Consider the following 25,171-nt stretch of genomic DNA (forward strand, 5'->3'; position numbering starts at 1 on the left):
GTGAAATATCGTCTCACTTGGAAGGACTGTTTGGGGCTCTGAATGGTAGTGAGGGAGGAGGTGTAGGAGCAGGTGTAACACTTGTTCTGCTTGCAAGGATAATGCCAGAAGGGAGATCAGTGAGGAGGAACAAATGGACAAGAGAGTCATGTAGGGAGCGATTCCTGCAGAAAGCAGAAAGTGTGGTGGGGGGTGGTGGGGAGGGAAAATGTGTTTGGTGGTGGGATCCTGTTGGAGGTGGCAGAAGTTATGGAGAATTATGTGCTAAACGCAGAGGCAGGTGAGGAGGTAGCTGAGGACAAGAGGAACCTTGGCTGGGGTGGTGGGAGGATGGGGTAAGAGTAGTCGTGTGTGAAATAGAAGAGATGCAGTTGAGGGCAGCATTGATGGTGGAGGAAGGGAAGTCCCTTTCTTTGAAGAAGGAGGACATTTCTTTAGTCCTAGAATGAAAAGCTTTATCCTGAGAGCAGATTTTGCGAAGATGAAGGAATTGAGAGAAGGGGGTGGCATTTTTACAAGTAACAGGGTGGGAAGAGTCCAGATAGCTGTGAGGGTCAGTGGGTTTATAAAAGGTATCAGTAGATAAGCTGTCTCCAGAGATAGAGACAGTGAGATTGAAAAAGTGAAGGGAGGTGTCAGAAATGGACCAAGTAACTCTGAGGGTGGAAACTGGAGGCAAAGTTGATGAAGTTAACAAGCTCCACATGGGTGTAGGAAGCAGCACCAGTGCAGTCCTTGATGTAGTGTAGGAAAAGTTTGGGTGTGATACCAGTGTAGGGTTAGAACAGGGGTCCCCAACCTTTTTTGCAACACGGACCGGTTTATTACTTACAATATTCTTGCGGACTGGCCGACCCCCGGGGGGGGGGGGAGGGGGGAGGGTGGGTAGCGTTGCCAACGGACGAGAGTAGCAGTCAAATACGTTGCGTTTACCCTGTGAGACTACAATGACCATGAAGCCTTGCGCGGGCACCAGTGCGCATGCGTGTATGTGCCGATTTCTTTTCCCCTCCAAATCGTTTTTGGCGATTCTGTTCGGAGGTTGGGGGGTGTTAATCACGACCGGAATATAGGTGATATTTGGCTAATACACTCAATTTCGTTTCTAAAAGGGTTTATCTAACGAATTATCTCGTGGGCGCTGTGGCCGGTCCACGAGACATCCAGATCCTTCAGTTCCCTACATTTTGTGATCTCAGAGGGCATGCACTGAAGGTAAGAGGGGGATGCGAGGGGTAAGTTTTTACTCAGAGAGTGGTGGATGTGTGGACGACACTGCCTGGTATGGTGGTGGAGGCAAATGCATTACAGGCTTTTAAGAGATGTTTGAATAGTCACATGGATGTGAGGAAGATGGACGGGTATGGACATGGTGTAGGTAGGAAGGAATAGTGTTTGGGTGTTTTTGATTTTTTAGCTGGTCAGCACAATACTGTGGGCTAAATGGCCTTTTCCTGAGCTGTAATGTTCTATGTTCTATGAATTTAATATTAAACACACAGCACATATTTTCCTCGCATAAATATAGAGATAAGTCAATTATCAGGGGAGCTTGAAGCAAGTGTTGAACGAACTTCCAGTAGAAGTGGTAGAGGCAGGTTCGATATTATCATTTAAAGAAAAATTGGATAGGTATATCGACAGGAAAGGAATGGAGGGTTATGGGCTGAGTGCAGGTCGGTGGGACTAGGTGAGAGTAGCGTTCGGCATGGACTAGAAGGGCTGAGATCGCCTGATTCCGTGCTGTAATTATTATATAGTTATATAAGTCAATAGTATCATAACATTTTAAGTAACGTTTGGACATTAAATACACAGCACATATTTTCCCCGTATGAACACATAAAATCATTGCAACACACCAATATCGCTGAATCAGTGGGAGCCCTGGGCTTGTTTCCCTGCATTAAGACAGTGCCATCGAGGGGTGATACTCGAAGGGGGTTCCTTATGTCCAGTCTATTCCGCAATTTAGTTCTCGTTGCATTCATTGCAAAGATATGTTGGAAATGGAAGCAACGTTTTCAGTGCTTTCGCGGCTATCTCAGGATATTCAGCCTTGACTTTGATCCAGAATGCCGGCAGAGATGTTATATCAAATATACTTTTCAGCCCGCCGTCATTTGCAAGTTCGAGGAGCTGATCTCCTTCGCGCGCTGACATGGATGATGCGCGGGTAATGACCTCGCATGCATTCAAGCTCAACAGTGGCCGTGACAGGGAATGAGGAAAGGTGCAGATGACTCATATCGCCAAATCATATCGTTTCCTCGCGGCCCGGTGGTTGGGGACCACTGGGTTAGAACACAGACTATTCCACGGAGCCAACAGAAATGCAAGCACAGCTGACAGCCATACAAGTCCCCATGCTGCACCTTTTTCTTGAAGGGAGGAGCCGAAGGAGAAGTTATTGAGAGTGAGGAACAGTTTCACGAGGTGGAGGAGAGTGGTGATGGAGGGGAACTGGTTGGGTCTGGTGTCCAGAAAGAAATGGAGAACTTTGAGGCCGTCCTATTGGGATGTGGAGGTGTATAGGGTTGAACATCCATAGCGAAAATAAGATGATCAGGTCCAGCGAACTTGAAATTATTGAAAAGATCAAGAGGGTGTGAAGTGTCAAGGATGTAGGTGGGTAGAGACTGAACGGGGTGGGGTGATAAAACTGAGTAGAGGTCTGCAGACATACGTTCAGTGGAGCAGGAACTAGCAGAAACAATAGGTCTACCTGGACAGGCAGGGTTGTGGATCTTGGGCAATTGGTAGAAACGGGTTGTACGGGGGCAGGAACTATGAGGTTGGTGGCAGTGGATGGGAGATCCCCAGAGTTAATATGGTCGGTGATGGTGTAGGAGACCGTTGACAATCTTCTGAGACCCTGGGGTGGGGGGATCTACTATAATAATTGAGGTGCTCTCTCAGTGAACCTGGCCACTCCCTGTCCAGTATCGAAAAACACTATTCTGTGATCATTCCCTGACCAGCCCTGTTTCATGAAGTATGACTATGAATCAGCGGGTCAGGCCGCAGCTGTGGAGGGATCTGGACAGTGGACGTTTTGCGTTGACACTGCATTTTCCTTCACATCTGCCGCCTGACCCGTCGAGTTCTTCTAGAAGTTTTGTTTTACCCAGTGATTGGAGGAGTTTTGTGCTGAGCAGTTTTCCTCGGGCTGTTCGGAGGTTCCTGAAATCTCCCGCCGGATTTGTTGCAACACAACAGGAAGTGGTTTGGCTCCGCTCCCTCCCGCGATCAGCCGACACTCCGCTGCCCACACAGTCATTTCTGTAGAAGGATTTTCAGTTACTGGCTGCACCTGCACCGACTGGCCGCGTCTGTGAATCTCACTCCACCCTCAGCACTTCACTGACTAACAATCAGGGTTCAGTCGATGCGAGGAGTTGTCGCAATGGAGAGCTGGACCGGACCGGTATCGCTCCTTGTCACCGCGTTATCTCTCTGCTCTGTCGCGGGAGACCAGGCAGGTGAGGCGAGGGTATGTGACGGCGTTGGTCGGGGGTTGTGTCGGGAAATTCACCTTTAAATCTTTTGGAGTTCCTGGCTGTTGCTCCATTAGGCGGGAAGACGAACTCATCGCACTCCTGTGTTCTCATTTCACTCTTGTGAAATTTCTGAAGTCGATAAACTCGGGGCAAAATGTACCTTGAATATGTTTCAGCGGTGGGTAGTTTGGGGTCTATCGCCAGTTCCCAAAGAGGAAAGTCCCACAATCTTAACAGAGGCATCACATTAAAGCAATTAATCTGAGTTTAACTATCCCTTAACTGCCACGTTACGTCAGTCTGTTTCACAATACCAGAGAAATACTCCTGTTCTACCCATTCCTCTAGGGTCTGCACACACATAGCGGTCCGAGTGGCCTCTTTCTGTGCCTTATGTGTGAATGACTTCTCTGCTAACAAAAACTAACTTGATTTCTCTCATTCCAAGTTCTGTCTCAGGCTCCCGAATCTGAAACATTCATTCTTTGTCTCTCAACCAATGCTACCCGAACTGTTGCAAGATTTCCACATTAGTTCTGTTTCTCTGTCCTCGCATGCTATCGGAACTTTCCGTCTTTAACTTGAGACATTAACAGTTCCTCTTTTCCCCAGATACTGCCTGGCCTGTTGACTATTGTCAGAACATTTTCTTTCTATTTTCAAAGTGCATCAAGAGTTGGCTCTAAGTTTTGGTGATTAATGTGGTAATAGACTGGCAGAACATTGATGCATGTTATGTACAAGGACTTCTGGGAGGTTTTGTAAAATCGCCAGGTTAACACCGCTCATGCCAAATGATGCAGCGGGAAGTGGAGGTCGTTGCCAGTGGACATGAGTGGCGAGTTCATCAAAGCTCTGGTGTTGGGGTGGTTGGTCAGTATGTTTACACATGGCAGACTATGGGAGAGTGTTCTGTGTCTGCACCGGCTGCTTACAGAAAATACAATGAAAAAGGAAGCAGAAAAATAGAAGCAATAAATCACAAAGAACAATATTGCTCAGTTTCAGATACCTTAGGTAACAGGGAATTTAGAACGCTCAGAGAGGTCATGTTCAGTCACATTTATTGTCATATGCATAAGAATGGTTAGACAGATAAAATGAAAATCTCGCTTGCAGCAGCATTACAAGCAGGCATATTCAGGGCACACACAATGACAATTATGCAAAGTTTATGCAAGTCAATGAACAAAAAATTACTGCAGATTGAGACATCAGAGCAAAAAAAAAACTGAATCAGAGATGCCCGGTTGCAGTAGTACACGGGAAAGCAACAGTGGCCGTGCCTCTGGCACTGAGTCTGGCCCTGTGGCTCAGAGGGGTAGGGAACTGAAGAGGGTGGCAGCAGTAATAGGAGATTCTGTAGGCAGGGGGACAGATGGGTGATTCTGTGGATGCAAAAAGGAAAAACACAGATGGTAGTTTGGCTCCCAGGTGCCAGGGTCTGAGATGTTTCTGGACATGTCCACAATATCCTGAAAAGGGAGGGTGAGCGGAGAGAAGCCGCATTACATGTTGGTATCAATGATATAGGAAGGAAAAGGGATGAGGTCCTGTAAAAAAGAATATACGGTGTTAGGAAGGAAGCTGAGGAGCAGGACCTCAAGAGTAGTAATCTCAGGATTGCTGCCTGTTCTACATGACAGTGAGGATAGGAATAGAATGAGGTGGCAGATAAATGTGTGGCTGAAGAATTGGAGCAGGGGAGAGGGATTCAGATTTCTGGATAATAGGGCCCTCTTCTGGGGCAGGTGAAACCTGTACAAAAAGGGATGGGTTGCATTTGAATCCAAGGGGGACCAATATTCTTGTGGGCAAACTTACTGGAGCTGTTGGGAGTGGTTTAAATGAATATAGCAGGTGGATGGGAACCAGGATGATAGAGCTGAGGATGAGCCTGCAGGTTTACAAGAAGATGATGGGTGTAACATGTATGTAAGGAAGGACAAGCCAATGATTGGGTACAATTGCAGACAGAGCAAAGAGTTAAATTGTACCACAGAGGCAAAATTCAAAAGGGCGAAGAATGCAGGACTGAAGGTGCTGTATTTGGAATAAGGTGGAAGAACTCGTGGTGCAATTAGAGATTTTTCTGTATGACATTGTGGGGATCATGGAGCTGTGGCTGAAAAAAGGCCAAATTTGGGACCTCAACATCAAGGGATATACATTGTAAGGAAAGAACAGGCAAAAAGGCATAGGCAGTGGTGTGGCTCTGTTGGTAAGAGATGGAATTACATCTTTAGAAAGAGGTGACATAGGGTCAGAGAATGCTTGTGCTTGAGTTTACTCAGGGAAAGGCTATCTTAGATTGAGTGTTGTGTATTGAATTGACTTTATTACTTACATACTTCGTAATCTTTACGTTCGTCTCCATCTAAATGTGCAATGTGTAATTTATAGTAATTTATAATAAATAGTATGTACAACATAGAAATTCAGTTGTGCCAGCATGAATTAAGCAGTCTGATGGCCTAGTGAAAGAAGATGTCCTTCTTGGTCCTGGCTTTCATGTTGTGGTACCGTTTCCCAGATGGTAACAGCTGGAACATTTTGTGGTTGGGGTGACTCAGGTCCCTAATGATCCTTCAGGCCCTTTTTACACACCTGTCTTTGTAAATGTCCTGAATAGTGGGAAGTTCACATCTCCAGATATGCTGTAATAACCCAGATCTTATCAGGGCGCTTAACATAAAGGATTCCGTAGGAGACAGTGATCAAAATATGATGGAATTCATGCAGCAATTTGAGAGGGAGAAGCATAACTCACATGCATCAGTATCGCAATGGAATAAAGGGAATGACAGAGGCATGAGAGCGGAGCTTGCCCAGGTGGATTGAAGGAGAATACTAGTGGGGATGACAGCAGAGATGGCTGAAGTTTCTGGGAATAGTTCACAAGGCGCAGGATAGATATGTGCCACAGAGGAAGAAGTTCTCAAATGGCAGGGCTAGGCAACCTTGGCTGACAAAGAAAGTTAAGGACTGCATAAAAGTCAAGGAAAGGACATATAAGCTAACAAATGTGAGAGGGAAATTGGATGATTAGGAAGCTTTTAAAATCCAACAAAAAGTAGCTAAAAAGGCTATGAGAAGGGAAAAGATGAAATATGAGGACTGACTAGCCAATAATATGAAGCAGGACACCAAAAGTTTTTTCAGTTGTAGAAAGAGTAAAAGGGAAGTGAGAGTTGATATTAGACCACTGGAATATGATGCTAGTGAGGTAGTAATGCAGGACAAAGAATTGGCAAAGGAACTTAATGGGTACTTTGCATCTGTCTTCACTGTGGAAGACACTAGCAGTGTGCCAGAGGTCCGTGAGTGTCAGAGAGCAGGAGTGGGTGTTTTGCTGCTACAAAGGAAAAAGTGCTAGCCAACTTCAAGGGTCTTAAGGTGGATAAGTCACCTGAGCCAGATGGACTATGTCCCAGAATCTTGAGAGAGGTTGCTGAAGATATAACAGATACATTGGACATGCTCTTTCAAGAAAAGCCAGGAAATAATAATAAGACACTAATCAAGCCACACTTAAAGCATTGTGAACAGTTTTGAGCCCCATATCTCAGAAAGGATGTGTTATCATTGGAGATAGCACAGAGGAGGTTCAGGAGGATGATTCTGGGAATGAAGAGGTTAACGTATGAAGTGTTTGGCAGCTTTGGACCTGTACTCACTGGAGTTTAGCAAAATGTGGAGTGATCTCATTAAAACCTACTGAATGTTGAAAGGACTTGTTGGGGTGGATGTGGAGAGGATGTTTCCAGTGGTGGAGTATCCAGAACTAGAGAGCACAGCCTCAAAATTGAGGGGTGGCCCTTTGGAACAGAAGTAAGCAGCAATTTGTTTTAGCCAGAGAGCTTTAAATCTGTGGAATGCTCTGCCACGGACTGCCAAGTTTGTGCATATATTTAAGGCGGAAGTTGATCGTGATATGACGAGGATGCAGTGTATGGGGTTGAGTGGGATCTGGATTCAGCCATGATGGAATGCGGAACAGTCTCGACGGGCTGAATAGCCTAAATCTGCTCCTTTGTCTTATGGTCTGAAAGGTGCAAGAGGCAGTCTGTAGTGTTTCATTGCTGTTGTAGGGTTAGGATTGTGCAGGTTGGTTCAATAACTGATGTCTGTAGGAAAGTAGCTGTTGCTGAACCTGATGTTGTGGGATGTCAGTCTTCCGTCCCTCCTGCCCGACAGTAGCAGCAAGAAGACTACATGATGCGAATGGTGGGAATCCTTGATGGTAGATGTTGCCTTCTTGAAGCAGTGCCTCCTGTAGATACTGCTAGTGTTGGAGTAGGATGTGCCCATGGTGGATCAGGCTGTGTCCACCATTCTCTGCAGCTCTTGTATTCCTGTCTATTGTAGATTCTGTACCAGGTTTTGATGCAGCTAGTCAGTAATGTCAAGATTTTAAAGAAAGTGATTCTTCTGCAGAGTCAGTACAGTCCTCCTGGGTCCATCAAACACCCATTTACACTCGTCTAATCTTATTCTTCCCTCATTCGCATCAACACCTTCCCAGATACCACCACTCACACACACCTCAGGGGTGATTTACAGCAGCCAATTAGCCCACCAATCCACACATCTCTGTGGTGTGTGAGGAAATCAGAGCAACCAGGGGAATCCTATGATATCTTTCTCTGAGATGACAACACCGGGCAGTGCAGAACTGGGATATGCCCTTCAGCCCAAGATGTTGTGCCAAATTAATTAAACCGGTAACTAAATGCCTTACTAATCTTAACCCTTCTGCCAATGTCCATATCCTTCCATTCTCTGCAATTCATGGGCCTTTCTAAGTGTTTCTTAAATACCTCTAATGTATTTGCCTCCACCACCAGCCCTCACAGCTGATTCCAGACACTGACCACTCTGTAAAATAAACATTGGCCTACAAATATCCTCTGAACTTATTCCCTTTCACTTGAAATATATGCCCTCTACTGTTAGATATTTTGACCCTGGGATGCCCCCGTAATCTTATAAACGTCTATCAGATCTTCCCTCGGTCTCTGTCACTCCAGAGAACAACTCCTCCTCCGCATACACATCACCGAGGATCTCAAATGGTCTGAACATACCAGCTGTTTGGTGAAAAAGGCACAACAGCATCTCCTTCACCTCAGACGGTTGAAGAAGTTTGGTGTGGCCCCCCTCCAAATTCTAAGAACTTTCTACAGGGGCACGAATGAGAGCATCATGACTGGCTGTATCACTGCCTGGTACAGGAACCGTACCTCCTTTAATCACAGGACTCGGCAGAGAGTGGTGACAACAGCCCTGCTCATCTGGAGATGTGATCATCCCACTATTCAGGATATTTACAAGGACAGGTATGTAAAAAGGGTCTGAAGGATCATTGGAGACCTGAGTCAACCCAACCACAAACTGTTCCAGCTGCTATCATCTGGGAAATGGTACCGTAGCAAAAGAGCCAGGACCCACAGGCTCCAGGACAGTTTCTTCCATCAGACTGCTTAGTTCATGCTGATGCAACTGTATTTCTATGTTATATTGACTATCCTGTTGTACATAATATTTATTATAAATTACTACAATTCTACATTGCACACTTGAACGGAGACATAATGTAAAGATTTTTACTCCTCTTGTATATGAAGGATGTAAGTAATAAAGTCAATTCAATTCAATTCTTATGTCCTCTAATCCAGGAAGCATTCTGGAAAATCTCTTCTGCACTTGGATACCTGGAACAGTCTTGTTACCATAAGACCATAAGCCATAGGAGCAGAATTAGGCCATTTGGCCTATCAAGTCTGCTCTGCCATTTCATCCAATTTTACTCACAGCTCCAATCTGTTGCCTTCTCCCTGTATCCCTCCATGTCCTGACCAGTCAAGAATCTCTCAACCTCTGCCGTAAATATACATAACGGCTTGACCTCCACTGCTGCTAAGTTGCCTGTGGCAAAGGATCCCACAGATTCACCATTCTCTGGCTAAAAAAAATTCCTCCTCATCTCTGTTCTAAAAGGACAACCCTCTATTCTGAAACTGTGTCCTCTGGTCTTCGACTCTCCCACCATAGAAAACATCCTCTCCACATTCACTCTATAAAGGGCTTTCACAATTTGACAGGTTTCAAGTAGGTCCCACCTCATTCTTCTGAATTCTAGTGAATACAGACCCAGAATCAACAAATGCTCTTTATGTGACAAGCCTTTCAATCCAGGAATCATTTCCATGAACCTTCTTTGAATCCTGTCCAGTTTCAGCACATCTTTCCTAAGGGGCCCAGAATTGCTCACAATACTCCACATGAGGCCTCACCAGTGCTTCATGAAATCTGAACATTACACATTTGCTTTTATATTCTAGTCCTCTTGAAGTGACTGCTAACTTTCAATCCCACTTGGGCTACATCACTCAGCTTCTTTCCTTTGACATTGATCACTGCATTGGTGCTGCTCCCCACATTCAGACAGAACTGGAAATTATTATTTTCCTTGCTCCCAATTCTTAGCCTATTCTCCTCCTCACACAAGGCATATCTAAGTCTTCCCTACCCTCACTACATTCACAAATGTCCTTTCAACCTACAGACTCCAACAACTATCTTTACTTTTCATCCTCCCACTCTGCCTCTTGTGGGACTCCACTACCTCTTTTCTGTGCTCTTTCTCTGTCACCTTTGCTGCGATGATGAGAATTTCTACACTGGTGCCCCGGAAATGTCTTCTGCTTCTCCTTGAACCTTGGTTTCCTCTCTATCATGGTGGACTTATGTTCCAGTATGTTTGCCTCTGACTTAGAAACAACTCTATAGTGGGAGTTGGTGCTCCTGTTTCCCTGCTGCCATTGACCTCCTTTGTGCTGGGGTTTGGGTTGTTTTGTTGGATTGGCTTCAGTGAGTATCTGCTTAGGATTTTGTTAACGGCCAGAGCAGTGAAGCAAGTTTTCATAGTGTTGGTTGCTCGTGTTTGGGGAGCTAATAAAGGGGGGTGGGAGTGCTGCCTGATCCAGTAGGATGTCTGTTTGGATGTGTATTAATCCATTCAAGTGGCGAGTATACCATCAAACTCCCGAGTTGTGCGTTATAAATTGTGAGCATCCTTTGTTGTGTTCTGACACTCCTCTCTCTCTGTCCTTTTACTCAGACTCACACAGCTTGATGTATTACTACTTCCAATCCATCAACATTCCTGAAATGCCAGCTTTCTTCAGGATTGGGATGCTCGATGACTTGCAGATAGACTACTACGACAGCACACTCCGTGAAGTAGAAGTCAAGCACCAGTTGATCGCAGATGGCTTATCGACCAACTACCGGAAAGAACAGAAAGAAATAACCGACCAGTTTTATAATTTCATCTTGACAAATCTGAAGCAATTTGCCTTATTCGTTAGTGAGTGTCTTTGATCTCCACTACCCTTTGAGTATCACAGTGACTTGCATATTGCCAATACTTTGATGTTCTATTAGATCTGATTATGTTGTATCCAGTTTGAAGTCCTTCACTCTTTCAAATCTCTCAAATCTCCATTCTGCTCTCTACCTTTCTTAACTCCAATTACAAGAATTCCATCCTAATCATCTGGGTAAGTTCTGACCCTTCAAAATAAACTGATTATCCAGTCCTCATTCCCCACGGACCTCTTCAGAGAAACAGTGAAAATCAAACCCACTGTCCATACAGGCTTTGCCTGGCTCAAACCCTAATCCTAAGCCTACTCCCCAACTCCAGACTTGGGGATGCTTCAGTCTAGGATGGTTTGGCACTAAGTCGTCTATGGTTCTTATCTAGTCACCTGCCACAATGACGCTTTCCAGATCGAATTCGGTGAGGGGACTCCATGCATTAGACCTAGAACGCTACAACACAGGAAAAGGCCCTTTGGCCCAAAATGTCCTGCTGAACTAATTGTATTAATAATCAAATGTCAAACTAATCTCATCCTTTCTGCCTACACAATGTCCATGTCCTGCTCGCCTAAGCTTCTTGAACACCCTCTTTGTATCTGCTACTACCACAACCCCTGGAAGCACAACTTAGGAACATGCCATTCTGTAATAGTCTTACCCTGCACATCTCCATTGAACATACCCCCTTTTCCATCCCCTCTTGTATTAGACATTTCAACTGAGGGAAAAATAATACCAGCTGTCAACTTTAAAACAGAGAAAACAGCCCAAATTGGTCAAATCACTTGTTATAGCACATGCCATCCAATCCAGGCAGCATCTGGTAAGCATCTTCTGCACCTACTCCAAAGCCTCACCGTCACAGAGTGACCAGAACTGCTGTGTTGCACACTCTGTGCTTATTGACACTGAATACAAACATGTTGCTTTCACTATTCTCCGCTGTAACTCTCTGCAGTGGACATGGTTCAGCGCAGACTGTACAGTGCAGTCTCTCACTGTGAGCCCCTGCTCTGACCCACATGTTGACAGAGTCCTTCAATGTGCCCCCTGCTTTGTATGTACAGTACTATGCACTGCACAGTGTTTCAATGTGATCTCTGTACTGTGCACTCTGCATAAGTTCAAGCTCGAGTTTATTTCTGATCGTAGGCTGACATACACAGGGTACAAATGCCATAAAATCACTGTTTTACAGCAGCATCATGGTATATTACAGGACATGTTAGCATGGAGTCAATTTTAAATAAATATGCACAACCAGCACATGTGCAAAGTAGTAGTAGTCGTAGTTGTAGTCGTAGTAATCATACTTTATTGATCCCGGGGGAAATTGGTTAATTGGAAATTGGAAAAAGGTATACAACAAAATTAATTTAACAATATTTGTGCAAGATTAAGAGCCAAGAATATAATCTAGGGTCTCGTTAAGGCTTTTCTGGTTGGTTAAAGAACCTGGTGGTATTGGGCATGGAGCTCTTGTTGGAGCCTGAGGTGTTAGTCCTTTGGCCTCTGTCCCTCCTTCCTAGTGGTAGCATCAAGAAGAGAGTATGTCCTGGATGATAGGGAGGGTGTGGCTCCTGGTGATGGATGTTGTCTTCCTGGGAAGTTGCCTTCCGCAGATGTCCTCAATTGTGGGGAGAGCTGTGCCTGTGATGGGCCTGGTTGAGCCCAGCACCCCCGCAGCCTTTTGTCTTTCAGGGCTTTGGAGTTTATCTACCAGCTGTGATGTAACCAATCCGAATGCTTTTCACTGCACGTTTGAAAACATTGCCATTCGTTAATGACAAATTGAATCTCTTTAAACTTTCCCCTCCCACCTTGCCGTGTAGATAGTTGCTCACATTGATTACTGATTCCACCAGACCCTGTGATCTGTGCCACACCCTGACAAATGTTCTATATAGGACACTTCACCCCATGCTCTCGGCCTTAACTGTACACAGTCGCTCACCGTGACCCACTACTTGGTGCACCTCTTAGTCACGTAGCATTTACGTATTTAGCAGACCATTATCTAGTATTGGAAGCTTCAGCCATTAATGTTAATTAATCTGTTGATAATTTGCAGGCTTCAGCTACATACAAGCACTCTGGGGCTGCGCACAATCTGGAGATACGGTCAACGCGATTCTAAAAGCCAACTTCCAGGATTTCGGAGTGGTCAGCTGTGATATCAACACAGGGAAATGCACTGGCACTGGTTTCCTAGCAATGTTCAATGATCAATTGAGCCAATTCAGATTCACTGACGTGACTGCATTGAAGAGTAACTGCACTTGGTATTTGCAAAGGGCTGTTCAGCTTGGAAGAGAAGCATTGGAAAGGCAAGGCAAGTGGAACATCCTGCGATGGAGAGGGAACTCCCAATTCAGCAACATAAAGGATACCTCAGTCTGAGACGATTATGGGGCTCTGAGACCGAGATGGTGTGGGCTGTCATGATTCAGGATACTGAAGGATTTGATGATCTAACAAATTGATGGTGTTCCCAATCTGGGACAGAGAGGGATCTCCTGATCTGGACAGTAAGGAAGCTTCCAATCAGAGATGCAGAGGGATCTCCTCATACGGGAAAGAGAGGGAGCTCACAAAACAAAATGGTTAGGGGGTTCCCAATCTGCAGTAATGAGGGATCTCCTAATTTGAAACAGTGAGTTGATTGGAGTGTACGGCCTACAGGCCTGGAGGTGGACTGTAAGCCCATGATTGGCTCCATTGCTTCTCTCTGACTGAGGCGTTGAGCAAGTTTGAAGTGGACGAGGCCAAGTGCGGAGGCCAGGCTGGTGTTTGGCGCCATCTGCTGCGTTTGGCTGGTATTCCTCTCCCTTTTACTAGCTGCTGTTGGAGGAAAGTGCAGGAGGCTTGGGTTCCACATTGCAGGGATTGATCGGTGAGGCTCGTGGTTGTGACTCTTTTTGGAGGACTTTAGGGTTCATGTATTTCTGGATTCTGGTTACCCTTTGTTTCCTGTTTCTAAGTGGTTTGATCAGGGTGCATCAGTGCGCACTGGGCGTTTCAGCGAAGACTGAATCTGCGGCCTGCATTTGGCTAGTGGCAAGGCACTGAACTAAACTGAGTACATCTGGAGTTGATAAAACCATAAGATATAGAAGCAGAATGGGGCCATTTGGCCCATTGAGTCTGCTCCGCCATTTCATCATGCTGGTCCATTATCCCTCACAGCTCCAATGTCCTGCCTTCTCCCTGTATCGCTTCATGTCGTGACTATAAAGAATCTATCAATCTCTGCTTTAAATATAGTAAAGATGTGGCCTCCACAGCTGCCAAGTTGCCTGTAACAATGAATTCTACAGATGTACTGCTATCTGGCTAAAGAAATATTTCCTGATCTCCATTTTAAAAGGATGCCCCTCTACTCTGCGTGTCACAGAAATTTACTATTGCTGATTAAACAAGGACACAGACCCCAGTATTCTGTTTAATTACTTACTTACATGACCATGGAGAGCCCACTAAAAGACTCTGCTAAAGTGAGCACAAGCATGGTCTTTTATTCCTTAAAATACATGCAATTCAGCAGTTTTCAGGAGTCAAGAGTTCCTGCATAGACCTTATTGACAAGATTCAGGATGCTTCCATACCTTACACAAACTTAGATACACTACACTCAGCCCCCTTCTTCCAGATCGTTAATGTATATCATGAACAGTTGCAGCCCCAGCACAGACCCCAATGGCACACCACTCACCACTGACTGCCAACCAGAGAAACACCCAGGTATCCCAACTCTCTTCTTTCTATTAGTCAACCAATCTTCTATCCATGCTAATACATTAGCCCCAACTCTGTTGTTCTATTTTGGTAAATTATCACCAAAGCCTTTACTGTAACTTCTGCCATTTCTTTCAGTACCCTGGGACTTATCTATCTTCCGGCCCACACGATTGCTCAGCACTACCTCTTTAGTGATAGCTATTGTATCAGGTTCTCGCCTCCCATTGCGTCCATAACATCTGTCTTTGGCATGTTAGACGTGTCCTCCACCTCCACTGTGAAGACCGACACAACATAGATCTAAAGCCTCTGCCATTTCCTCATTCCCCAATATTAATTCCCCTTCTCGTCTTCCAAGGGACTGATGTTCACTTAAGCCACCCTTTTCTGCTTTATATAATTATAACAACTTTTACGATCTGTTTTTATATTTTGTGCTGGTTTATTTTCATAGTCTATCTTCCCTTCCTTCACTGCTCGCTCAGTGGTTCTATGTTGCTTTTTAAAGTTTTCTCAATCTTGCATTTTCCCACTGCTCTTGGCAAATTTGTACAAACGAGCTTTTAGTTTGATGCTTTCTTTCATTTTCCACCCTTGCTTACTTACTTGCTCCCCACTTTTATCTGGAATACATCTTCTTCTATTGTTTGTACATACCCCGCGCCTTCTGAATTGCTTCCAGAAACTCCATCCATTTATGCTCTGCCACCATCCCTTTCAGTGTTATTTTCAAATCAATTTTGACCAGCTCCTCTCTCATGCCTCTGTAATTACCTTTACTCCACTGTAATCCAGATACATCTGACTTTAGCTCTCCTTCTCAAATTGGATGGTGAATTCTATTATATTATGATCACTTAACCCTAAGAGTACCTTTACCATAAGCTCTCTAAACAATTCTGGTTCATTGCACAACACTCAATCCAGAATAGCTGATACCCCAGTGGACTCAACCATGAGCCGCTTTAAAAAGCCATCCCGCAAGCAATTCCACTTCTTGGGATCCAGCACAAAACTGATTTTCCAATCTACTTGCATATTGAAATTCCCCACAACTATTGTAACATTGACCTTTTGGCATGCATTTTCTATCTCCCATTGTAATTTGTAGACCACATCCTTACTACAGTTTAGGGGTCTGTATATAACTCTGATCAAGGTCTTTTTACCCTTGAAGTTCCTTAGCTCTACCCACAATGATTCAATATCTTCTGACCCGACATCACCTTTCTAATGATTTGATTTCATTTTTTACCAACAGAGCAATGCCTCCACATTTGCCTACCCTTTTGATACAATGTGTATCCTTGAATGCTATTACCACACAAAATCATACATGCCAATCTGTAACTGTGCTACAAGTTCATCGACCTTATTCCAGAAGAGAACCCCTGCCCTCTCCACTAATTCCTTGGCCACACATACAGCTGCCAAATCATACTATTCTTACCTTCACTGGCACTTGGGACAGGCAGAAATCCAGTGATTACTACCCTGGAGGTCCTGTTTTACAGCTTTCTACACAGCTCCCTCAAATCTCTCTTCAGGACCTCCTCAACTTATCGACCCATCTCATTGGTGCCGAGATGCACCAAGATTTCTGGCTGCTCACCCTCCCTCCTGAAAATGCAATGGACCTGATCCGAGACATCCGTGATCCAGGCAATTGGGAGGCAACATACCACCTGGGTGTCTCCATCGTGCCCACAGAATCTTGTCTCTGTTCTTCTGCCTGTGGAATTTCCCATCAACACTGAAGTCTTCTTCACCTCTCTGCTCTTCTGAGCCACAGCATCAGATTCAGTGCCAGAGAGGAGGTCACTGTGGTTACCCCCGGTCGATTGTCCCCTTCAACAGTATCTAAAGTGGTACATTTATATTGAGGGGTATGACCACAGGTGTACTCTGCACTGGCTGTGCATTTCCCCTCCTTCTCCTGACAGTCACTTGTCTACCAATCTCCTGCAACCAAGGGTGACTACCTCCCTGTAGCTCCTATCTATCACTTCCTCTTTCTCCCATATGAAGCTAAGGTCAGTGAGCTGCAGCTCCAGTTCCTTAACACATTCTCCGAGGAGCCGCAGTTTGACGCACCTGGTGCAGATGTGTTTATCCGAGAGACTGGATATCTCCCAGAATACTCACATCTCACACACAGTATGAGACACTGCCCCTGGAGTCATTCTCACTACACTATGATGCCCTAACAGATGAGGAATGGACAATTAAGAACAAAAATACCCCTGCTTGGATGTTTGATATCCTCTGTGTTGCTAGTTCACTTTTTGCTGTTTGTGCAATCTGTTCCCTCCCTGCATCTTGCGTGTTTGATGTTTTCTTTGAACGGGTTCCTTGGTGCCTCTTTGTTCCTTCGCTGCATCGGAGGATAAACCTCAGAGTTGTATTCTGTATAAACAATTTGGTAATTAATCTACTTTGAATCTTTGAGTGAGGGCGCTCCCAAATGGAGACATTGACTGATCTCCCGGTCTGGGGCAGTGAGGGACCTTCTGATCAATACTGCTGTGCTGAGGGCATTCTCCATCTTGCAGTTTGAGGATGATCTGAATTTGGGATATTGCACGACTGCTGGACTGGGAATAGTGCCTGTGACCTTGATCTGGACCTGTCCGATGAATGAAAGTAATCTCTGTCTGTAGTCTGCATGAGCTTGGGCTGGGGAGGCTGATTTCAGATTAGATGGTGAGTGTAATAGTGAGGCCGATCACATTCTGAGGCAGTGAAGGATGTGAGAGTAATCCCAACATTGAACACTGTAACTTCAGTCTGTAACGGTAAGGTAACATCAGCCTGAGTTGAGGAGGTGACATAATTTTTGATTCTTCCCCAGTTGCTCCAGAGACTCAGGTGTTGACAAGGAGGCCGACAGCTACTGAAGGCAAGAGTCTGTCGTGCATCATCACTCCCTTCTACCCCTGTGCTATCAATGCCACTTGGCTGAAGAATGGGCAGGTTGTCTCTGAGGGCTACAACGTGACTGTGCTACCAAACTACAATGATACATACTGGATGGAACTAGTCATTGAGCTGCAGGGCAACGACCCGAACATCTATACTTGTCATGTCGAGCACAGCAGCCTGCCAAAGGCCCTGATGGTGAAGGGAGGTAGGTCATTGTACGGTACAGGATTTGCTTCATTCTGCCTGTGGTGGTTCATGGACTCATGCAGCAGAGAAGGGGGCTCTTCAGTCTACCTGATTCATGCAAATCCAATTCATGCAAACCCTCTAGTTCTCAAAAACACTTGGCCCGTCCCCTTCTTTAACTCGATGATTCAACTGCTCATCTAGATACGTCTTGAAAATTATAGAGGTCTCTGCCTCCACCATCTCCTCAGGCAGTCCATTCCCAACTCCAAAAACCCCCTTGATGAAAGTATGCTTCTGTAGATTCCCTATAAACCTCTTAGTCATTATCTTAAACCTACGTCGAGTTATAGGCACCTTTACTATGGGGAAAAGTTTACTACTGTTCAAGCAAACACATGAAGTGGAAGCATAAACTGCAGCAAGTAAAACCTGTAGCATTCTTCAGAATCAGAATCAGGTTTACTGTTGCTGGCATCTGTTGTGAAATTTGTTAAGTTAGCAGCAGAACAATGCAATGCATGATAATATAGAAAAAATATAGAACAAGTAAGTAAATCAACTACAATAATTATATATATGTATATTGAACAGATTTTAAAATAGTGCAAAAACAGAAATAACATATATTTTAAAAAGTTCTTCCAACATTTTCTATGTATTTCCTATCTACACCCCTAATAATTCTGTATAACTCCATCAGGTCCACCCTCAGTCTCCTCCCATCTAAAGAAAACAAAACCAGTGTATCTATTCTCTCTTCTCATTCCATCTGAGCCACATTCCGGCGAATCTCCTCCGCACTCTGTCCAATGCAATCACATCTCTCCTCTGCTCTGGTGACCAGAACTGTAAACAATACTCAGAATGTAGCCTCACCGATGTTTTATAAAGCTGTACCATAATTCCCATGCCCTTGTATTCCATGCACTGATAACTGGTATCTCATACACTTCCTTCACCACCCTATTTACCTCTTTGAAAGACCTAATCAAGCATCTCCACCATAAAGCTGCACCATAAGTTCCCTTCTCTTGAATTCTATGCCCTGATCAGTGAAATCCAGCATCCTGTAGGCTATCTTCACCACCTTGTCCTCTACTTTGAATGACTTGCTCAAGTAGCCCCACTCTTTCTCACACACCTCTGAAAATTTCTTAATTCCAAGAACATATCCCATTTCCATTTTGGAAGTTATTATTTACCGTGCTCTTTTATCACTTGAATTAAATCTGTTCCTTCTGCTCACCAGATGTTACAGAAGCAGTTGAGCTGTTGGTCAAAGAAATATAGTAAGAACTCAACAGAAATAACAACTAAGAAGCAATTGGGACTGTGGGGAAGACCTGACTGTCAAGTGGTCACTGCCTGGCTGTTGGGTGTTTGATTGTCATAGATTCGTAGAATTCTGCAACAGAGAAACAGACCCTTCAGCCCAACATGCCTTTGTCAATCAAGATTTCCATTCAAAGAAGTCCCATTTATCCTGGCCCATATCTCCCTAAACCCTTTAGACCCATTTACTGGTGGATGTATCTTTTAAAAGATGTTAACTTGTCTGCCTCAACCACTTCTTCTGGCACCCATAAATTGACCATCATGTTGCCACTCAGGTTCCTGTTACATCTTTTCTCTCTTAACTTAAACCTATACCATCAGGAGCCCTGAAAAATTATTGTGCATTCTCTCTATGCCCCTCAAAATTTTATATACTTCTCTCTATAGCTCAGCCCCCTACACTCCAGGGAAAATAATCCCAGCCTATCTTGTCTCTCATTATTTCTCAAGCATTCCATTCCTGGCACCATCCTTGTGAATCTCCTCTGCATCCTTTCCATCCTAATGACATCCTTCCTTCCTCAAAGCACCTTCTATTTTCCTATCCTGCAATATATAAGATACTACCCACCCAGGACTACCCTCCCCCACACCCCCCCCCCCGCCCCCCGCTTCTCCAGCTCCCATCAGGCACAGATACAAAAGCCTGACAGAATGTACTACTATGATCAATGAACACTTCTGTCTTTCTCCTGTGAGAAAATTGAGTGGACCCAAACATAGTAAGATAGGCATCTGACCTCACAATCTAACTTTTAATGGTCTTGCATCCTATTGCCAGCTAGCACCACACATCCTCTGTAAAAGTAATACATTACTCTGCATTCTGTTATTGTTTTCCCTTGTACAAACTTAATATCCTGATGTAATGATTTGTATGGACGGAATGCAAAACATGTATTTCCACTGTACCTGGTAACTGGTGACAATAATAAAATAATTTATACATTTACCGATCTTTACTTGGTGAACAGGAGTTGGTGAGCCCCATGGTGCAGGTCCTATGTTGGGGCTGATGACTGTGTTTGCGATAATCTTTGGAATGATGTAGAGGTGCAGCAAGGAGAGAACCAAGACATCACTGGAGGTGGGTAAACGTACAGATGCCTTTGTTAAACCTGCTTGCTGTGACAGTATTAGACTGTACATTCAACCTCCTCTCTTTTCTCCTTTGCAGATCAGCATTTGGCTCTAACTCAAGCACAGTTCTGAACACAGGGTGCAGCTTCAAACAGGCTTTTTTGATGAGTGACCGCACACCTCAGCAAGCTTAGAATCAGAATCAGATTTAATATCACTGGCATTGATTGTGAGATTTGTTAACTTTACAGCAGCAGTACAATGAAATTTACAATAAATAAAAAACTGAGTTATATAAAGTATATTTATGGCTGTTAAGTTAAAATAAGTAGTGCAAAATAACAGAAATAAAAGAAGTAGGAAGTAGTGTTCATGGGTTCAATGTCCATTGATAAATCGGCTGGCAGAGGGGAAGAAGCTGTGCCTTCAGGCTTCTGCGCCTCCTTCCTGATGGCTCCAGTGGGAAGAGGGCATGTCCTGGGTGGTGGTGGATGTAGCCTTCCTAAGGCATCGCTCCTTGAAGATATTTTGGATACTATGGAGGCTGGTACCCCGATAGATCTGACTAATTTTACAAGTTTCTGCAATTTGTTTCAAACTTGTCCAGTAGTCCCTCATAAGAGATGCTGATGCAGCCAGTCAAAATGTTCTCCATCGTACATTTGTAGAAGTTTTTGAGTGTTTTAGTTGACCTACAAAATCAACACAACCTCCCAATAAAATACAGCCGCTGTCTTGGCTTCTTTATAACTGCATCCTCAGAGATGTTGACACCTAGGAACTTGAAATTGCTCATTTTCTCCACTTCTGATCCCTCTATGAAGATAGGTTTAGCGTTACATCCACTGTGGGAACTTGCCTGCTGAATCTTCTGCTGCTTTGAACAGCTCCCGTTTAGCTATGTCTTAAATTTTTTCTTACATCTGAGAAAGATTTCAAGTTTCAGTCTTGCAGTGCACTGATGTTTGACACTCATTTGTAAGGTCCCTCTCCAGTCCTAATTCCACCACAAACGCCATATGTCAAATCATTGCTCTGAAGTATGAATGCCTGTTTTGAACACTGGACAGCCAAGAGTAATTCTTTTCTTCATTGGAGATTGGCAGGGTCCAACATTTAGTTTATAATATGAGCAGAAACTCTGGAATGCTGTGGCAATTTGGTGAATGAGAGAGTACAAAATTTGAGGATTATACAATGGAATAAATATGGTTACTTTCCCTGTTGTATTGTTGGGCAAACTCGTATTGTTTTCTCTGGAGCATTAGAGGTTTTGGGCAGACCTGATAGAGAATTATATAATCCTGAGAGACATATAGAGATGAGATTGTCAGTTTCTTCCACAGACTAGAAACGTCAAATTTTAATTGCACCAATTACATTGTAAAAAACTTACTTCTGACATCCCTCTATAGTTTCTTCTAATCATCTTCAAATTATTCTCCCTCATATTAGCCATTTCCACCATGGGAAAACTCTGGCTATCCACTCAATTTATTTTTCTTATGCCTCTTACCGTCTTTATATCTCTGTGAAGTTACCTCTCATCCTTCTTTGCTCCAAAGAGAAAAGCCCTAGCTCACTGAACCTATCTTCATCAGACATACTCACTAATCCAGGCAGCATCCTGGTAAATCTCCACTGCACCCTATCTAAAGCTTCTACATCCTTCCTATATGAAGTGGCCAAAAATGAACACAATAATGAAATTATATTCCATGATCAGCCTCTAAAGATGCAGACATGCGATACTGCAACATTTTCCCAAGACTGAGTCTCTAAACATGCGCTCTCCAGGGGGACAATGCTCCCAAGCATTGCACCTTCGACACTATAGCAGCCCCTCAGCAATGGCCCTTCTTCAGACAATCCACTTCTTAAAGTGAATCAGAACCTTAGTTACAACATTGGAGACTGGCACAACTTCTCCAGTTGCACAGTGCTCCCCTTGCACTGTCTCTCAACAGAACAGTTCTCCCTCAATATCTCTCTTTCAGTCCTTCCTTAAAATTAATCTTTACAGTAGCGCAGTCTCTCAGTATCTCCCTTTAACTGTCTCAGTGCACACCTCTACTGTTACCGCGCTTCCTTGGAATGTCCTGTTACCGTGGAGTACTTGCTTTGTATTACTCTTTCAAATGGTACAGTGTTTCCTCAGTCCTGCCCCCCTGACAGGGTAATATTGCCAGCTGACAATGCAACACTCCCTCAACACTGGACTCTGCGTGCAGCATTCTTAGAACTGAGCCCAGCAGTGCAGCACTCCGGGTGTTGCCCTCTGTCCGTACATTGATGACTCAGCACAGAAGATGCTGCATTCCATACTATTGTTCCTCCTATGTTGCACAGCTTCACGACAAAGATACCACACGGATCATGAATGAATTCCGTTCCTGAGAAGTGCACATGAAGAGGGTCACAGACCTGCTGTGAGAGCATTCATCAGGAAGTTGAACCCACAAGAGAGCATCCAGCCCCGATGGGGCACCTGGCCGAGTACTGAAGACCTCTGGTGATCATGTCACTGGAGTCTTCACTTAAAGCTTTAACCTCTCACTTCAGCAGTCTCAGGTACCCATCTGCTTCAAGCAGGCTTCAACCTCACTGGTACCAAAGAAGAATGTGGTAACCTACCCCAGTGACCATCATCCTGTAGCACCTACATCCACTGTGATGATGTATTTTGAGAGGTTACTGATGAAACATATCAACTCATGTCTGAGAAACATCTTGGATCCATTCCAATTTGCACACCTTTACAACAGGTCCACAGCAGATGCCATTTCATTGGTTCTTCACTCAACCCTGGAACATCAGGACAGCAAAGGTGCATACAACACAATACTCTTTATAGGCATTTAATAGTATCACCCCCTCCAAAGTAATCAATAAGCTTCAAGACCTTGGCCTTAATATCTCCGTGTGCAATTGGATCCTCAATTTCCTCGCATGTAAACACCAGTCAGTTCAGATTGCCAGCAACATGTCCATCAGCACAGATACACCACAAGGCTATGTGCAGGGCACCCTGCTGTACTTGCTTTATACTTTTGGCTGTGTGGCTATGCACAGCTCCAATGCCATATGTAACTTTGATGGTGACACACTTGTTGGCTGAATCAAAGGTGGTGATGAATTAGCATGTAGGAGGCAGATTGAAAATCTAGCAGAGTGGCACCACAACAACAATTTCTTACTCAATGTCAGCAAGATCAAGGGGCTGATTATTGACTTCGGGAGGAAGAAACCAGAGCTCTATGAGTCAGTCCTCATCGAGGGATAAGATGTGGAGAGGGTTGGAGACTTTAAATTCCTCGGTGCTATTACCTCAGATGATCTGTGCTGGGCCTAGCAGTAAGTACCATTACTTCCTTAATTTTGTGAAGATTTGGCATAAAATCTAAAACCTTGATAAATATTTACAGATGGATGGTGGAGGGTACATTGACTGGCTGCATTGCAGCCTATTATGGAAACACTAATGCCCTTGAATGGAAAATCCTACAAACAAATAGTGGATGCAGCCTCGTCCATCACGGTTAGAGTCCTCTGTACCAGTGAGCACAACTACATGGTGAGCTGCTGCAGGAAAGCAGCATCCATCATCAAGGATGCCCACCACCCAGGCCTTGCTCTCTGCTCTCTGCTGCCATCAGCAAGAAGGTACAGGAGCGTCAGGGTTTTCACCACCAGGTTCGGAAACAGTCACTATCCCTCAACTATTTGGCTTTTGAACCAGAAGGGACATCTTCACTCACTCCATGACTGAACTGTTCACACAACCTATGAACTCACTTTTAAGGTCTCTTCATCTCATTTTGTCAACACTGTATTTGTTGATTGCATATTTATTTATTTAGTTACTTATTTAGTACTTTGCACAGTTTTTTTGTTTTTCCCTCCTGTTGAGTGCAGACCTTTGATGATTCTATCGTGTTTCTTGGATTTGCTGTGTATGTCCAATAGAAAACCAATCTCAGGGTTGTATATGGTAACATATACATTCTTTGATAATAACATTACTTTGAACAGAAGTGGGAAAGTGAGCACATTCTTGAAGAGCCTGCAAGCATGGTCAGGCTCTGACCACACTGGCTAAAGCCAGATCACTAGAGTTGGCTCACAAACTCAACCGTGAAGCTCAGCTCTAAAGTGAGCGAGGTTCTAAAATTGCTTTGAAATTGTTTTAAAAATTATAGGAAACTTTCAGTCAAATGGAAATTTCGTGAATAAGATCATTTATGTTTGTCCAAAAATTGGGTGTTCATACTCCAGGGAGGAGATATACAAGGTAGGATTTTGATTAATCTGATGTTTCAGCATCTGGGTCGCAGATAAGACTTCCCTTTCTCCCCGAACCTCACCGTTGCCTCAATTCCCATAGTTCGAGGCGACTCACTTGGGTCTCTACTTCTGTGTTCCCTTCAAACTCTCTCCGTTATTCTCTACTGAAATTGACAGGGTCCCCGGAACAGTACCGGAGTTCCCGTTCTCGGCCTCCCCAGAAACTTGTTAGTGTCCCGGATGCCAGGCTCCCTGGAAATTGACCAGGCTCTTAATCCCGTGCACTCTTCCGGGGTCACGGGAAAATTTGTCATAACATTGCGTAAGATCTTTAAAAGAGTTGAATACGCATTGGGATATTACATTGGGTTACATTCAGTACTCGTGAAATTCTGATAGTCTGGTTCCTCTAAAGTCATGAGCGCACTGGAATATCGGAGCTTCACATGACTTAAATGCGGTCGAGATTCACCTGGGTCCCGGCCTGTGGGGTTCCTTCAGCACTTTGCTTGTGCTGAGGCTGGAATTCTTGGGGGTTCTTTCTTATGATCGCCGAACAGGCACTCCCCAGTTACAAACGCCCGACTTATGGACACTTATAAACACTCATGGAATCGTGCATTTGCCAGACCAAGGTGGGCGGGAGCTTATACGGAGCTGCAGGCACCTTCTGAGGGGAGGGTACGGGGCATCTACCGTGCCTGCTCTCTCCCCACCCAAAGTCGCACTAATTG

The 25,171-nt window shown here is 44.4% G+C and overlaps 1 protein-coding gene across 1 annotated transcript; it reads left to right on the forward strand.

Annotated features, from left to right (window-relative positions):
• The first annotated feature begins 3,188 nt into the window (after positions 1-3,188).
• On the forward strand, positions 3,189-21,328 carry LOC134341103 (major histocompatibility complex class I-related gene protein-like). The gene is made up of 6 exons (XM_063038861.1): positions 3,189-3,482; positions 10,624-10,872; positions 12,961-13,221; positions 17,479-17,754; positions 20,048-20,160; positions 20,251-21,328. The coding sequence occupies exons 1-5, from the start codon at positions 3,389-3,391 to the stop codon at positions 20,122-20,124; spliced, it is 957 nt and encodes a 318-aa protein (XP_062894931.1). The 5' UTR covers positions 3,189-3,388; the 3' UTR covers positions 20,125-20,160; positions 20,251-21,328.
• Positions 21,329-25,171: the final 3,843 nt, after the last annotated feature.

Source organism: Mobula hypostoma (genome assembly GCF_963921235.1).
Source record: "Mobula hypostoma chromosome 5 unlocalized genomic scaffold, sMobHyp1.1 SUPER_5_unloc_1, whole genome shotgun sequence".
Taxonomy (NCBI): Eukaryota; Metazoa; Chordata; class Chondrichthyes; order Myliobatiformes; family Myliobatidae; genus Mobula; species Mobula hypostoma.

Bases quoted from the DNA above. Each gene is read 5' to 3' on its own strand.
- LOC134341103 (XM_063038861.1), top strand. From the start codon at position 3,389: ATGCGAGGAGTTGTCGCAATGGAGAGCTGGACCGGACCGGTATCGCTC. The intron at 3,483-10,623 runs GTGAGGCGAGGG...CCTTTTACTCAG, and splicing joins TGTCGCGGGAGACCAGGCAG to ACTCACACAGCTTGATGTAT. The intron at 10,873-12,960 runs GTGAGTGTCTTT...GATAATTTGCAG, and splicing joins GCAATTTGCCTTATTCGTTA to GCTTCAGCTACATACAAGCA.